The 14,706-nt window shown below is 43.5% G+C and overlaps 1 protein-coding gene across 1 annotated transcript; it reads left to right on the top strand.

Moving 5' to 3' along the window:
• The first annotated feature begins 562 nt into the window (after nucleotides 1-562).
• ODF1 (outer dense fiber of sperm tails 1) lies at nucleotides 563-9,155 on the top strand. The gene is made up of 2 exons (XM_090282772.1): nucleotides 563-946; nucleotides 8,669-9,155. Exons 1-2 carry the CDS (start codon nucleotides 627-629, stop codon nucleotides 9,117-9,119), a joined length of 771 nt encoding a protein of 256 aa, XP_090138898.1. The 5' UTR covers nucleotides 563-626; the 3' UTR covers nucleotides 9,120-9,155.
• Nucleotides 9,156-14,706: the final 5,551 nt, after the last annotated feature.

The following is a 14,706-nucleotide window of genomic DNA, read 5'->3' as shown; positions in this document are numbered from 1 at the left end:
GCAAGGGCAGGACTCAGAGACTTGGGGCTCAGAAGGTCAAGGACAAAGTCTGACATGAGGAAGACTTTGTAAGGAGAACCATGGGAAGGCTCTTCACAGTCCACACGTAAAGAGACTAGGAGCCAGAATGAATCCCAGAGTGTAAGGGCAAGGCTAAGCGTCATGTCAAGGCTAAAGCAGCTGGAAGAGCATAGTGAAAGGAGCCAGGCAGCTCCTTCCATCACCCACACTAAGCTCTTCACAGCCTCAGCCAGTCCTCAGAGCATACACACAAAAGTCAAGGACATTCAAGGTTAGCGCCATGAACCCCAAAGACCTAGGAATGTTTGGGGGACCCTTCCAACCACAAGGTGAATAAAATCTCAACATTAGTATAGTTCTGAGAGTAGCTTTATAACTCAAAGGAGGGTCTCTGAAGGCCATGCCTCTGTACTGTTGACATGGCAACCAAAGGATTATGACATACTTAAAGGGTGGTGAGGTCAGAGAGCACAAGCTTTAAAGGAAGTGAAACATGTGTGCCTCAATTATTTTTAAAAGAAACTTCTGAGAAGAGCTTAGAACAATTTTTTTCCTCCGAGTGCCATTTCCCAACGGTACTCACCAAACAATAAGGTGTGACTGTAATGGCTGCACTGAATTGTCTTTTGGACAGTGTTAGAAGGGACATCAAGAAGGTGGACAGAGAACTGAGGCAATTAAGATGCATCGACGAACTGAGCACGCGATGCCTGTGCGACCTATATGTGCACCCGTACTGCTGTTGTGACCTGCACCCCTACCCGTACTGCCTGTGCTACTCCAAGCGCTCACGCTCCTGCGGCCTGTGCGATCTCTACCCCTGTTGCCTGTGTGATGTTAAGCGCTACTGTTTTCGACCATCATTCAGAAGTTTGGAGAGGAAAGCCATCAGAGCCATAGAAGATGAAAAGAGAGAGCTCGCCAAGTAAAAGACCTTTTTCAGATTTTTATACTTCGTATATTAGCCTTATGAGCTGGAATAAGGGGAGGGGTGTGACAATCGATACTTGAACAAAGATGAAGAGGGGTTGAGATAATGACTCCGGTGGCTTAGCAAAGATTTAAGAAAAGAAGAGTAAATGGGTCTGTGATGGGAATTATAAGATTCTCAAAAGACAATGTAATGATGTCAATTGGCAGGGTTGTTGTTGGTTTATAGTAGGAGTGCCAACGTGATAAATAGTATGGCGTTAATGAGAGGAAGAAACAGGGGTGTCATTAAAAAGCTATTGGAAGCAGCGAACTACACATTTTTTCTGGTTATGAATAAAGTGATTTGAGTATATTTGGACTTACAGAAATGACTCCAGGAGAAGTAGTAATAATTGATCATATCCTTAATGTTTGCCAGAGGCTTTAAGAGCAGGGAGCAAATTGAACAATAGAGGCATTTTCTGGGTTTTGTAAGAAAACCTTGCTCTCATTCCCCAACTTCAGACAAAGACTTAAAATTCATCTGGAGTTGAATCTATTATGTTGGCTTCTCTCTCCAACTCTGGTAATGGTTGCGCAAATAAATTATAGAACTGAGAGTCTCAGCTTTCAGAACAGAGTTGAAAGGGTTTTAATTGAACTGGGTAATTTTCAAAGTCATTAAAACATTTTGTTTGATTACAGTTTCTTTTTTGACCTAAAGAAATCTTTTCTTTTTTTATTTTCTACGTATGTCATTTAGTCTGTTACTATTGTTGAAAAAAAATAGTTGAAAGCTCAGTTCCCTGGTGAAATAAATTCTGATCTAGCCACACACTGGAATGATAATGTTGACATAAAAATGATTGATGAAGCATTCTATGTATTGAGGTATTAAGTTAAAAAAGCAAGGTGCAGAAAAACTGTTTAATATACTGCTTTTAAAGATATGCACAAATAGGTCATAGATATCTTTGTTGAACTATATTTGATGTATAACATGTAAATTTGATACATTTATAATTGTAATATGATTGCCATTGTAGTTATAATTAGCACCTCTATCACATTACATAATTATCATTTCTTTTTAATGGTTTGAATAATTACATTCTAGTTCCTTAGCAAGTTTGGTGATTATAATACAATATTATTATCTAAATTCACTTTACTGTACTAATATTAGATCTCTAGAAGTTATTTACTCTTTGTTGCAAGTTTGTATCTTTAAACAACATGTCCTATCCTAATGATAAATTAATAGATTAACTAGATAGATAAGACAGATACACAGACAGGGAGACAAAGAGAGACAGAACATGACCCTTGGCAACGGTGACAGTGAAGTTCCCCTGGAAATGGCAATAATGCAATTATTGTCCAGGTCATAGGTCACCAAAGGTCAGGAACAAACCTCCCTTAATAGTCTGGGATGGGTCTCTTGCCTATAAACTCATCTACACTCAACTTGAACTAATTTTTATTTTTACTCCTTAGAGTATCGAGATACAAAAAGTATGCACATTGAGCCAAGGATTCTTTTTATAATATTTGATCTAGAAGGGTGAGCAGATCTGTGTCCACTCTCCTTCTACCTGTGAATACTTGATTACTCTTGATTCAAGTCCTTTTAACCTCTGTCTCCTCCTGGCTGCCCTACTCTCCAGACTCCCCAGGGGACAATGCCTCTCTGTTCTCCATCATCTGGGCACCCTCCGCCTCCTCCAGGGGACTTTATTTCTCAGAGTGCAGCAGACACAACTTCAAGCTTAAGTCTCAGTAGTGTAGTTTATATACGAGGTAATGCTTTCTATGGTTTGTGATACTTTCCCTGACAATGTCTGGATTTTTGCTAATTTTTTCTGTCCTGCGGCAGTACATGAAGCTGGTGATGTCTTCACATTAATTTTCAGATCTCTAAACTGAGATCCATTTAAGAAGGGACCTCAGATTTGCCCTCCTGTATCTCCTCTCAGCCACTGTTCCTCCAGAACATTCATACCACCTGTGAAACCCTCCTAGGCTGCTTCTGACAGCTTGACATTTCACTATCCAGAAGGGCTCAGTGTCACCTGCACACCTAAATATTCAATTTTCCTGAATATGGATGAAAATGTCAAACCCTTATCTAGCCCCAGTCCCAGAGGACTCTCACTGTTAATATTTTTTCTTCCAGTGAAAGGCCTCTTTCTTTTCTTATTTCTTAGCTATCTCCCAATCCATGACAAAATAGATCCAGAAATACCACATTAATTCAATTTTTTAAAACAATTTTTCGTATGAAACATTCCTTGAGGCTTTTTGAGTTTAGAAATCATATTCACATGACCTTTTTACTCCTCTAAAGAATGCTGCAGTTAGCCTAGGTGTGATACATCCTTTCAGATGCCAGGCTATGTGGTCCAGAAGGTTCTTTGCCAAACCAGAAAGTAAGAGTCCCTGGTCTGAGCTGCCATAACCCCAGTGGAATTCTTTTTCTGTGCGGGAGTCTATCTGCTCTATCTCCAGGTGCTCCTTTAATAGGCTTGGCTGGCAATTTAATTCCCAAGAATATCTTGAGCAGTCCTGAGTGTATATTATTTGACTAATGTATGTGCCTGCCGGTGTGTGCATGTGGGTGTTGTTTCTCTTTTAAACTGGGTATAGAAGGTCCAGTCCCTTCCCATTGTTTACTGAGCAGCTGCTTTAAGAGACATGTTGGCAGCATCTTCCCTGGTACAGACCCAAGTAAGTGCATTTGTTTCTTTAGCTTCTTTGATAGCCTCTTTTCCCTACCAAATTAACTTCTGTGCAGCAAGCACACACTAGCTGTTTCCCCGACGCTTCCTTCTTCTTCTGGACTTAGAAGGACCGAGGTAACTGAATTTGGTTTCCTTTGTGAGAAGCTATGCCGCCAACCCAACCTGGTTTGCACCTCGTCTACTGCCACACTTCGTGGGCTCCCGTCCTCTGTACGAAAGTGGGAGAAACAAGCAATAGCAGCCCCCACTCAGTCCTGCCGTTGGGAATTTATTATCTACTTAGTGATGCCCATTGCCACTCTGACTCCTGGCAGCAGCCTTTATGGATCAATGAACCTTGATGAGCAGCCAGCCCACAGGGGTGCAGTGGCCCCAAACCTACACCCTTTACTGTCACCGGAAAACTGGTCCTGAAACTGCGCTTCCCTCCACTCACCGCTGTGGCTGGCTGAGTCTCAACAAAAAATTCCCTTGAATATCCCCACACGAGAGGCCTCCCATCTTCTGAAAACCTCAAAAACCTGCCTTCTCATTTCTTTTCTGGTTTACCCCTTCACTCTCGGAGAATGAGGTTTTCATTGAATCACTCTTACCCGTGAGGCTGATGACAGTCATCCCTCATGTTGACTTTGCCCATTTAGCAGCACCTGGCCCAGTTCAAAGCTCTCAGGGAAGTCTTTTCATTCCCCCCATTCCCTGACTCAGACGCCTTGGCCTTGTCGAAGAGGAGAAGGCCGGCAGCTTTGTGGCTGGTCAAAGGCTGGATTTCCCACCGACAGGAGAGCTCCCCTGTTCCCCTCTCACCCCCTCAGGAAGCCAGTTGGGCCGCTTGGTCCCCTCTCATCACAATCTCTTCACACGCTCAGGTCTCAGAGCCCTGTCACCCCAGGACAACAGGGGTAGGAGCTGCTGCCCATCTAGGCCAAGTGCATGTCTACTAATTGGTTTGGCCTCATTTAATGAGACAGAACTTGGGGCTTAGTCACTTAAGCCTCAGATTTCGGGAAAGTCTGTGTAAGGCAGAGCCTAGTACAGCCTAATTGACTTATCCTTTATTGAATGAAACTATGTCCTTCGAACTTCTACTCCATTTATCCTTATACCATCTTGGCCATTTTGTAGATGATGAAACAGACTCAGCAGCCATGTCCTCTGTCATCAGGAAGTAGAGATCCTGGACTTGAAGCTGGGCTTGCTTAGTCTGGCCAGAGTGGATCTGGACGAGCAGTGGCAGCACCACCTATGACTTGTTAGAAATGCAAATTCTCAGCTCCTCTGGCTAACCAGCTGAGTCAGAAACCCTGCAGATGGGACCCAGTCACCTGTCTCAACAAGCTCTGTTGGGAACTCTGAGGCACCTGCACTGTGCTACTCTTCTCCTGCAGGGTGACATTGTCCTTCAGTATCAACCAAAAGTCTAGAGAAGAGACACAAGGCAGAAAAAGAACAGAAGAGGGAGAAAAAAGAAAAGAAAGGGAAAGGCATGCTAGGAAGGAGGAGTTCAGGTTAATAGGTCTTAGGAAGGGGTCTAAAGTAGCAGGAAAAGCAAAGCACTCCAAGGGCTAGAGAAAGGCCTGCTTCCCTTTGCTCTGGTAACGATAGGCCTTTTTGACATCTTCATTACTTTATGCATCACCAGGCTGAACATGATTTATTTCTTTGTGAAGATGGCTGGTTATATCGCTCATCATTGCTGTGGGCAGTATGTGTCATATTCAGGAGCTTGGTCATATATTCAGGTGAAATTCAGTTTCAGTAGGGAGAAGAGGTGGTAGACACAGACATTGGCCTGTCCACTCACTTTACCCCAGCTTTCCCATGAGGCTTCTGCAACAAACCAAAGGGGCCGGTTTCCCCATGTTTACTGTGGTTAAGCTCCACCCTCATGATAAGTATGGGAGGCAAACCCCCCAGAGCCGTGGAAAATCCCATGTGGGATGACAGGCACATCTCTAGGCAGGTGTCAAGTTGCAAGTTCAGAGTTGAGTCTGATGTGTGAAATGTGGCTCTGGCAATTTCTCCTGAACGTACACATCCCCACTGATGATCCCTGACCTAGAAGCAAAAGGAAGAAGAAACTGGACCTTGACAAACTTTTTAGGCAATTTCCTGAAGATCCACATCAGAGAGACCTGTGCCAGTGCTGCAGGGACAAAGGGACAGAGTGATGGGAATAGAGGAAGAGGGGGAATCTAAGCAATAAAATGCATGAAATTGTGCCTCAAGACTCAGGTTGCTATGAGGTGGAGATGGATCTGGGAGTCAGCTGGGGCTTGTAGACCTGGCTCGCAGATCCACCTCCTGCAGAGGGCCTGTGACCTACACATGTAATCAGACGTGGCAGTAGTCAGGTCCAGCAATCCTGTCTGGGGTCCTTGCTCCTTCTTTGTGACACCCAGCCCTGCCTTCATGTTTCTCATCTCCCACTGAAAGGTCTGAGGTGAACAGAAGAGCTGGATCCAGCCCATGCACACACCAATGGAGGTTCTTGAGAGATCTGGGGGCACTCAGTCTGCTTTGTGCTTCACTCTTGGCTTTGGCTGTTGGGCCTTCCAGCCTGTGGTCCATCCACAGAGGTCATGGTGCATCTTTGTGCACTATTCTCTGCCCATCCAGGGAGATAGAGTGCTTTTCCTTCTGTTGTTCTCCCAGAGATACATACAGATTTCAAAGGAAGTCCAATTCTTTTCCTTTCTTCTTAGTACGACCTGTGAGTACCTGGCGTGAAAGACATCTGGGGCTAGGGGTAGAAATGAAGCCAAATGACTGTCACAGTCCTCTGGGTGCCTCGCATAAATTTTCTGTGGCCTCAGCATCTTGTAGGACAGCATTCTATTTGATCATTTTGGGATTAGCCACTAAGAGTCTTTGTTTATAACATTCAGTACAAGGGCTTGCATTGTTGTTAAACCAATCATGTTCGGCCTTATCGAGTAAAAAATACAGCTTCAAATCAATGTGTATAGCATGATTTCATAAGAACACACACAAAATTTTCTATACATGTATGTAGAAATAGATACACAGATACAAAGAGAGAGAAGAATGTCTAACTCCAAAATGTTCAATGTGATATAGAATTGTGGGTATTTTTAAAAATATGCCATCTTTTTGCTAATCTGTTTTTTCTGAATTTTTTTTAATGAACTTGTATAACTTGAGAAAAAGATGTGTATGAACAAAATTCAGCATAAGAAGTAATAATTAAAAATGTATCTCAAACCAATAACCCAATCATTGAGTCTAGACTCCTGAAACTAGAAGATGTTCTAGAATTCACATGCTTCAAGGCCTTCCTTTGGAGACTGATTGATGCCAGATTGCCAGGAATATCTCTTAGAACACAAATTTTATTTTTTTAATGTTAAGGAATAAAAAGACCATTTCAGAGCATTAAGTTGTCTTTGGAAGGATCAGGCAATGAGAAAATGGGCCCAAGGCAGGCCAGAGCCCACAAGACACACACCAGGCTGCAGAGACTGAGAGCTCAGTCTGACCAACAGTTAAAATCATAACTTTGGTATTAACAGGCCTGAATTTGAGTCCAGACTCTGCCATTCACCACCTTTACCTTCCTTTCATCTGTAAAACAGTGATAATTACATCTAAATTAAAGGGTTATTGTGAAGATTAAACAAAACAATGCCTTTACCAACTTAGCACGTTGTGGGGGGAGAAAAAGACAAAACCCAATATCTTAATCATGTGTTAAGCTCTAACAATATACTTGTTATTCATTAACTGATTTAATTTTCACAACAACCCTAGAAGTAAGTCTCAAATTTACAGATGAGGAAACTGAGGCACAGAGATTCAGTAACTTGTCCACATGGCAGAGCCAAAATTTCAACCTAAATAGTCTGGTTTCAGAGCCTATGCTCTTAAGCACTTCACTTTACTACCTCTTGATGTATCAGAAGTGACCAATTAGTGTGAGTTGTTGTTATTGTTTTTTTAACTATAAAGGATTCATACACAGGACTGCTGAGCAGCAACAAGGCAGCTCTACAGGAACCACAGAGATCTGTTTGCTGCTCCAGGGGCCACAGGTGTGGCGTTTATCAATGAGCTCAGTACAGGGAAGAGAAAAACCTTGATGTGCAGTGTCTACTGATTTCCATGGTGTAAACATTCTCACCATGATAGATTTCAAGCTATCAACATGAAGTCACTGGAGGAGAAGGTGGGAAGAGATATATATAATCAACCCTTGCAAGCTGGTAGGAGCCAGCAAACAGCACCTCCAAGGTGACTTCCCTGCTGGGGCCAGCAGTCCAGAGCCACCAGCAGCCTGAGACAGGGGGAGATGGAGTCAGGCTCTAGCATCCCGTGTTGGTGGAGTGCTCAGGCTGAGTCTATGTGACGGCCCAGTGGCAGTACCAGTCCTGTGGATCAGTAGGGCTGGTGCCGCCACTGAGATCTGCCCCCTGACAGCTATCATTAAAACGTAGATTTTAAATGGTATCCTATTAATTGGAGCCCCCTAAAAAACAAACTCTGGAGTCCACATATAATAGTAGTAGTAATAATAATGATCATGGTAATAATTAAGCAGAGTTTATAATGTGCTCAGCACAATGTTAAGCAAAATACATAATTTCATCGAAACTTCCAATACTATGATGTAGATACTGTTATAATTTTCATTTTCCAGATGAGGAAACTGATGCACAGAGAGTTTAAGGAACCTGCCCAAGTTTCCTTAACTAATAAAAGTAGGTGCTAGGATTTAAATACAAGAGAAAGATCTGGAAGGCCAAGCACCTATCTGTTGTTAACAGAGGTTTACCTGCGGGGAGTGTGATTTACATGAGAGGCCTTTATTTTTTTCCTTTATACACTTCTGTAAAGTTTGATTTTTCACAATGACTAGTGTTTACTTTTGCTTATCTAAAAAAAAAGAGAGAGAGATCAAAATATTGCTTCTCAAGTATTGCTCTGAGTTCTGAGGTCTGAGCTTCTTTTGCCTACCCTTCCCGTTTTCTCAATTTCAGACTGAGAAGAACAACAAACAGAATTCTGGCCTCCTCTTGCTGTAGCAGTAATGTTTTAGGATCGGTGAACGTGTGCGGCTTTGAACCTGATCAAGTCAAAGTTCGAGTGAAGGACGGAAAGGTGTGTGTGTCGGCCGAGCGGGAGAACAGGTACGACTGCCTCGGATCGAAAAAGTACAGCTACATGAACATCTGCAAAGAGTTCAGCTTGCCCCCGTGCGTGGACGAGAAGGACGTCACCTACTCCTACGGGCTCGGCAGTTGTGTCAAGATCGAGTCTCCATGCTACCCCTGCACTTCTCCCTGCAACCCCTGCAACCCCTGCAACCCCTGCAGCCCCTGCAGCCCCTGTAGCCCCTGCAGCCCCTGCAACCCCTGTGACCCTTGCAACCCTTGCAGCCTGTGCTACCCGTGCGGGAGCCGATTCTCCTGTAGGAAGATGATTTTGTAAAGTGTAGGAAGCCATGACTTAGTAGAAGTAGTTAACTCCAGCCAGGCAGTTCTAACTCTTCCAGTGTTTCTCTTCCCCTTCCCAGTCCCCAGTTATTCTAGTACTTAGGAAACTGAATACATAACTGCAACCCACTGGTGTTGTGTGCAAGTCTTTTGCGTCAACCCACTACAGGAGCCCTGGCCAGGGAGAGGGCGCTGGAGGAATTAATGGGTGGGCCTGGAAGAGAGTGAATCTGCCCCGCCCCTGGTTTATACCCAACTGCTGCCAACTTCCAGGAAAAGATCCTCTTTTGGTGGGCATCTCCAGACACTGTTCTTTCAAATGGTTCCAGGGAATGATCTGCCCCAGAAATCAAGCTGTCAAAGTAGAAATGGAGACTAGGGTTTAAGGGAAGTGCTTTTTCAAAGCTGCTGCAGTAGGAAGAGAAAGTGACTCCCTGAGCAACTGTGGTCGGGGTTTTCACTGGCAACAGTCCGAGTACACAAGTTTGGGGGAGCACGTTCACTGACGGAGGCTGGGGTGGCCCTACAAGTGTGTTATTTCCCAGCTCTCCCATGATCTGGGGGAGTGGCCGACCCCGGTTCGGAGTGGTTTGCAACCTCCTCAGGATTTATTTCAACTAGCTGCTTTTCTCAATTCCTGAAACTCCTTTTTAGGCACAGAAGTTCAGTTCGAAATTCATGAGTGGAAAGGACACCTTTCACAAAATGACAGCATCGCTTACCTGAACTTGGATCCTTGCGGACGTCCCCATGAGCCGCTCTTGACTGCCAAGACAGAAATAAGTGTAGTGGAAGGCATGAGGGCGGGGATCACAGGGCGGTCACAGGCTGGTTTCTGGGCTGATTCTCACAGGGAACCTGACAAAACCTCACATTTACTCAGTAAATCTTTTCATTAGTCTCAGCTGCATGGAGGTTAAAGCAGAACTTCTGCCTTGGCTGCACATGAGAATCACTTGGGGAGTGTTAAAAATATGGATGCCAAACCATAAAAGAAAAAACTTAAAAGGAAAAAAATGTTTTAAAAAAGAAAAAGGGAAAAAAATGCCAATGCCTGGGTCCTATCTCCAGAGATTATAATGTAATAAATTTGAAGTGCACCTTGGCCATCAAGACTTTTAAAAGCCTCCCCAGGCAATTCAAACATGCAGCTGAAGTTGAGAAACTCTGCACGGGATCTTAAAGCTCTCTTAGCCTTTTTACTTTAAAAGCTTCCTTCAAGTTCAAGGTTAAAGAATATTGCTGGTGATAGCAGACATATTTTGCTTTCATCCGAGGGAAGTAATGGACCTCTAATATAGGTGGTGAATAAAAACATTGAACATTTCAAAAAAATTATTACCTAGCACCTAGGTATAAATGAATGTCTGTATGTACCAAATTCTAGAGTTACCCTTATAAGTGTCTTGCTGCATTTTGATTACATCTTCATAAATATTCTAGTTTCTAAGGTACAGATTTTTGAAAATGATTCTGAAAATATTTCACCCTGTGGAGTCAATGGAATCCCACTGGGGTCTTGAACAAGTAGTGATCTCTGTCCTCTGGAGGGTGCCATGTGCCATTCCAGAGCATATCTGGTTCATTTTTTACAATTTTTTAATTATTGATTGATTTTAGAGAGAGAGAGAGAAAGGAAGAGACAGACAGACAAAGAGAAACATCGATTTGTTGTTCCACTTAGTTATGCATTCATTGGTTGATTCTTTATGAACCCTGACGGGAGATCGAACCCACAATCTTGGCATATCAGGCTGCTGCTCTAACCAACTGAGCTATCTGCCCAGAGCCCCTGGTTTGTTCTTTTAATCTTTAATCACCCTCTGACCTACTCACCCTCCTATCTTTAGTCCACCAAATTCATTCATCCAAACTGCCATTTTAAATGCCAGACAGTGATGGAGAGAAAAAAGATAACCTTTTTCAAAATGCCTCCCATTAAATTCAAGGGAGGGTACTGTGGAGGAAGTGGGGGAGGAGGGACTCCCAAAGAAACTGAATTTACAAGGGCTGGGAGAGGCCAGAGGGGACTTCCAGACGGGCCTTGGGTGTTTCTATGGAATGCAATGCTGCCATCACTGCCTTGCAGGACACCTTTCGGGAAGCCAGAGGCTGAGCCTCAGCTCAGAGCCTGGCCTGCAGGGGCTGGTTGCCTGAGTCTGTTCACCACCCACACAGGGAAAGACTTGATGTAAAGACAAGTGTTTATCTATTGAGCGCCTGCTATGAGCGAAGCAGTGCCTGGAGCTGTTGTCAATGAGAAGGACCATTTCAGGAGCTTCTCATAGTGAAGACAAGACTAACACCTGTGACATAATTGTCAGGGCACTTGGCAGTGTGTAATCAAGAACTAAATTGTATGGTGTGGATGTTAAGTGGCCCCCCACATCAGAGAATGCGTGTGGGAGATGAAGCAAGCCAGAGGAGGCAGAGCTTGGTTGTGGGCCTTTCTGAGCCATCGAGGCTTATTCCATGACCTAACTGGGTTCCTGAAAAGGAGGAGAAAGAAGAAATATTTGCTGTTTCCCAAATTGTCCTTTGCCAGTTGGATGGAGCCCTGGGCTTGAAGAGCTCTGCTGTGGCCTTTAAGGCACTTGTAGATCTGAGTCCAGCTGAGTCCAACATGCCCTAGTCCATACCAGGGTGAAAGATGGGATGGGGAAACTGAGGCATGATGACCCTAAAGTCAGCAGAGGCAAGAAACTGGAAGAGAGGTAAGAAATTGGAAGAGAGGTACTGAAAGATGAGGTAGGCTCTGAGCTGCTTTACTGTCCAGCATGTTAAAATGGCTGAACATTTAAATTAAGTAAATATACCACTTTCTAATAAACATGCTTAGTAAATGCTGTAGAATTAAGGTTGGAGATGAAGATAATTATACTTCATAATGAACACATTCTAGAGCCAAAGAGCTGTTTAATAGTATCATAAATAAAACATTTCCCAGGTACAGGATTGAGGGGAATCCATGCCGATGGCTATGATGTATTGTTTGATTTCTTTCAAAACTCATGTAGTAAATTACATTATAAAATGACATTAAAGATCCTCAATTGGTGGTCCTTCAGTCATTGTAAAATACGGTATACCCTCACTTATCATGCGTATTACATTCTAGATGCCCGCTCCCCGCGAAATTGGAACCTTACAGTTATTCTACACTCTTAAATCTACGTAACTTAAACAACATATGTATACAATACCGCAAAATCCCGCGATATAGCAAAAAATCCGCGATAAATAATTAAATATAATACTTTTTAAAATCCTGCGATACAGTGAGGCCGCGATAAATGAACCGCGATATAGAGAAGGACTACTGTATTGGTTTTTAGTGGATTGTTCATTGCTCCTGAACTAGTAAGGTAGTTTTAAACGATCTCAACTTCTCTTCCCTACACAGAAATTCCTTCTCTCTCCTCTCTCCTCTCCTCCCCTCCCCCCTCCCCCTTTCTCTCCCAGACATACCTTAAGAGAGTCACAGACTAGAAAAGGTTTGGACACTCCGATTTAAAGTTTTGGCTGAAAACATGCTGAAAGTTGAGGTAAAATTGATACTGAAACCAGAAGACCTTCAGTTTAGAAAACAAGTAAGGGAGAGGGTGTTTCTGGGTGACCGAGATGGATTGAAGCGAAACGTATAGGGTTTGGGGCATTTATCAGAGCACAGTTCTCAACAAACTCCTGGATGAATCACGACTTGGGATCACAGGTGGGAGATCGTGGGTGGAAGATCAACCCTCAGGGAACAACTGCTTTTGATGCTGACACAGAAGCACATCTTTCCTGCCTGGAGACACACAGTAAGTATTGGTTCCTATTTCTAAAGTTATGAAACAAAACAAAATACATCCTCTGCTTAGATCTCTGGATCCTGATGAGCGTCTAAAATTTGACAACCAGCCTTAAGTACTCCTCTCCCTACCCAATCCCAAGCCCTGGTACCTGGATTAGTCACGAAAAGCTGAGAATCTCTTTCAGCTGATCACATTTCTCTCTGCACACTAGAGAGCTCCCCCACCAGGAAGGGCATGACCCCGCATGGCTGAAATAACTGCTCTTAGTGCAGTGGGGACCTCCAAGCATTAGAATAGCTGAAGTTTTATCCCTGGAAAGTCTGGATGGAGATAATCCTTTTTTTCGACTAAAATTTTAGTGGTAACTGTATTTTCATACACTAAACTAAGGAAAAAATGGTCTGAGAAGAGTTGTACTCTGGTTAATTGGGCTGTTGTTTTGTTTTTTGGTCTAAAACTTTTTTTTTTCATTCATGAATTCTTAGATTAGAAATTTTAAGACATGCGTGTAGTGGTGATGCTTTGTTTTTGCTCCATTTGGGAAGACACAAGTGGCTGGAATCTTCTGGAGTCTTCTCCGCTCACTATCTAGCATCTGGGCCGGGATGATTCCAGGGCTGGCATGGCTGACATTGTCATCTGGTCTGTAATTTTAGATGAAAATCTACAGTGGTATAGAAATCATCCTACTTTATTATTTACCAAAAGAACTACTTTTATGGAAAACAATATGACAACATAAAGAGAATCATAATATTAACATTAAAAATCTTTCCACCAATGGGACATTTGAAATTCACATCGCATTAGAAAACTACAGGAATATGGTCACCATACCTGTGAAAACGACTACAGTCAGACACACCTGAATGAACTTTGTTTACTGGGTTTTTTCCCCCATATGTCTGTGGTTATTTCCATATGTGTGTGGTAACTATTTAAATTGAAAATGGATCCAGGTTTAGTGTTGGTCCTATAATAATGAGTATATATCCCAGATTTTCTGGACAGCCCAGATTTCAACTAACTGTATCCTGGCTTGGGGACTGGGGCATGGGGTCCACGGATGTTGCATGCGTGTGGTCAGGGTCTCCTAGCCGAGGTGTTGAGGGGCTATAGCACAGATTATTAGGATAACACCTGACACAGCAACAGAACAAACACGTACGTGAACACAAAAAGGTGTTCGAGCCCAACTGGCAGTCCTTGCGGAAAGGGGGCGGGAGAGCAGGAGGCCAGGGGTCTGTCTGGGCAGAACAACCTGATAATGGATTAGGCAATTCTCTTGGAAGAGGAAGTTGATTTTCTTGAGTCAGTACCTAGTCAGCCTCCAGCACTATCAGCATCAAATACTTTTCGCCTTCACAGCCTGGCCAGGGGCTTCTGAGTTAGTTCCAGCTCCTAGGAAGTGGGCAGATTCTAGGAGAGTGAGCCTGCAGGACTCCTCTGTGGGAGAAGCCTTCCTTCCTTCTTCACGTGAACCCACGTGAGGACAACTCTGTGCCTGGCAGCCTGAGAGAAGCAGGTGGGATGCAGAAATGGCCACAACCAAATCTTTGCCTTTGCGGAGCTAGTGCAGGAGACAGACATATAAACGGGTAAGTCATAATTCCACTTTATCAGGGATTTTTGAAAGGCATTTTAATGAAGTTACTATTTGCAGAGGCGTGGGTGCCTTACTATAATAAGGGAGGTTGATGCCCACAGCAACTTCCAACAGAAAAAAGCTGCTCTCACACTTGACCTGCAGGGGAAGAAGTGGTGTTATCGGTGCCCAGGTGAAAG

Source organism: Furipterus horrens, unplaced genomic scaffold, assembly GCF_987537825.1.
Source record: "Furipterus horrens unplaced genomic scaffold, mFurHor1.1.pri manual_scaffold_7, whole genome shotgun sequence".
In the NCBI taxonomy this organism is placed as follows: Eukaryota; Metazoa; Chordata; class Mammalia; order Chiroptera; family Furipteridae; genus Furipterus; species Furipterus horrens.
This window is presented reverse-complemented; position numbering and strand designations above follow the sequence as displayed.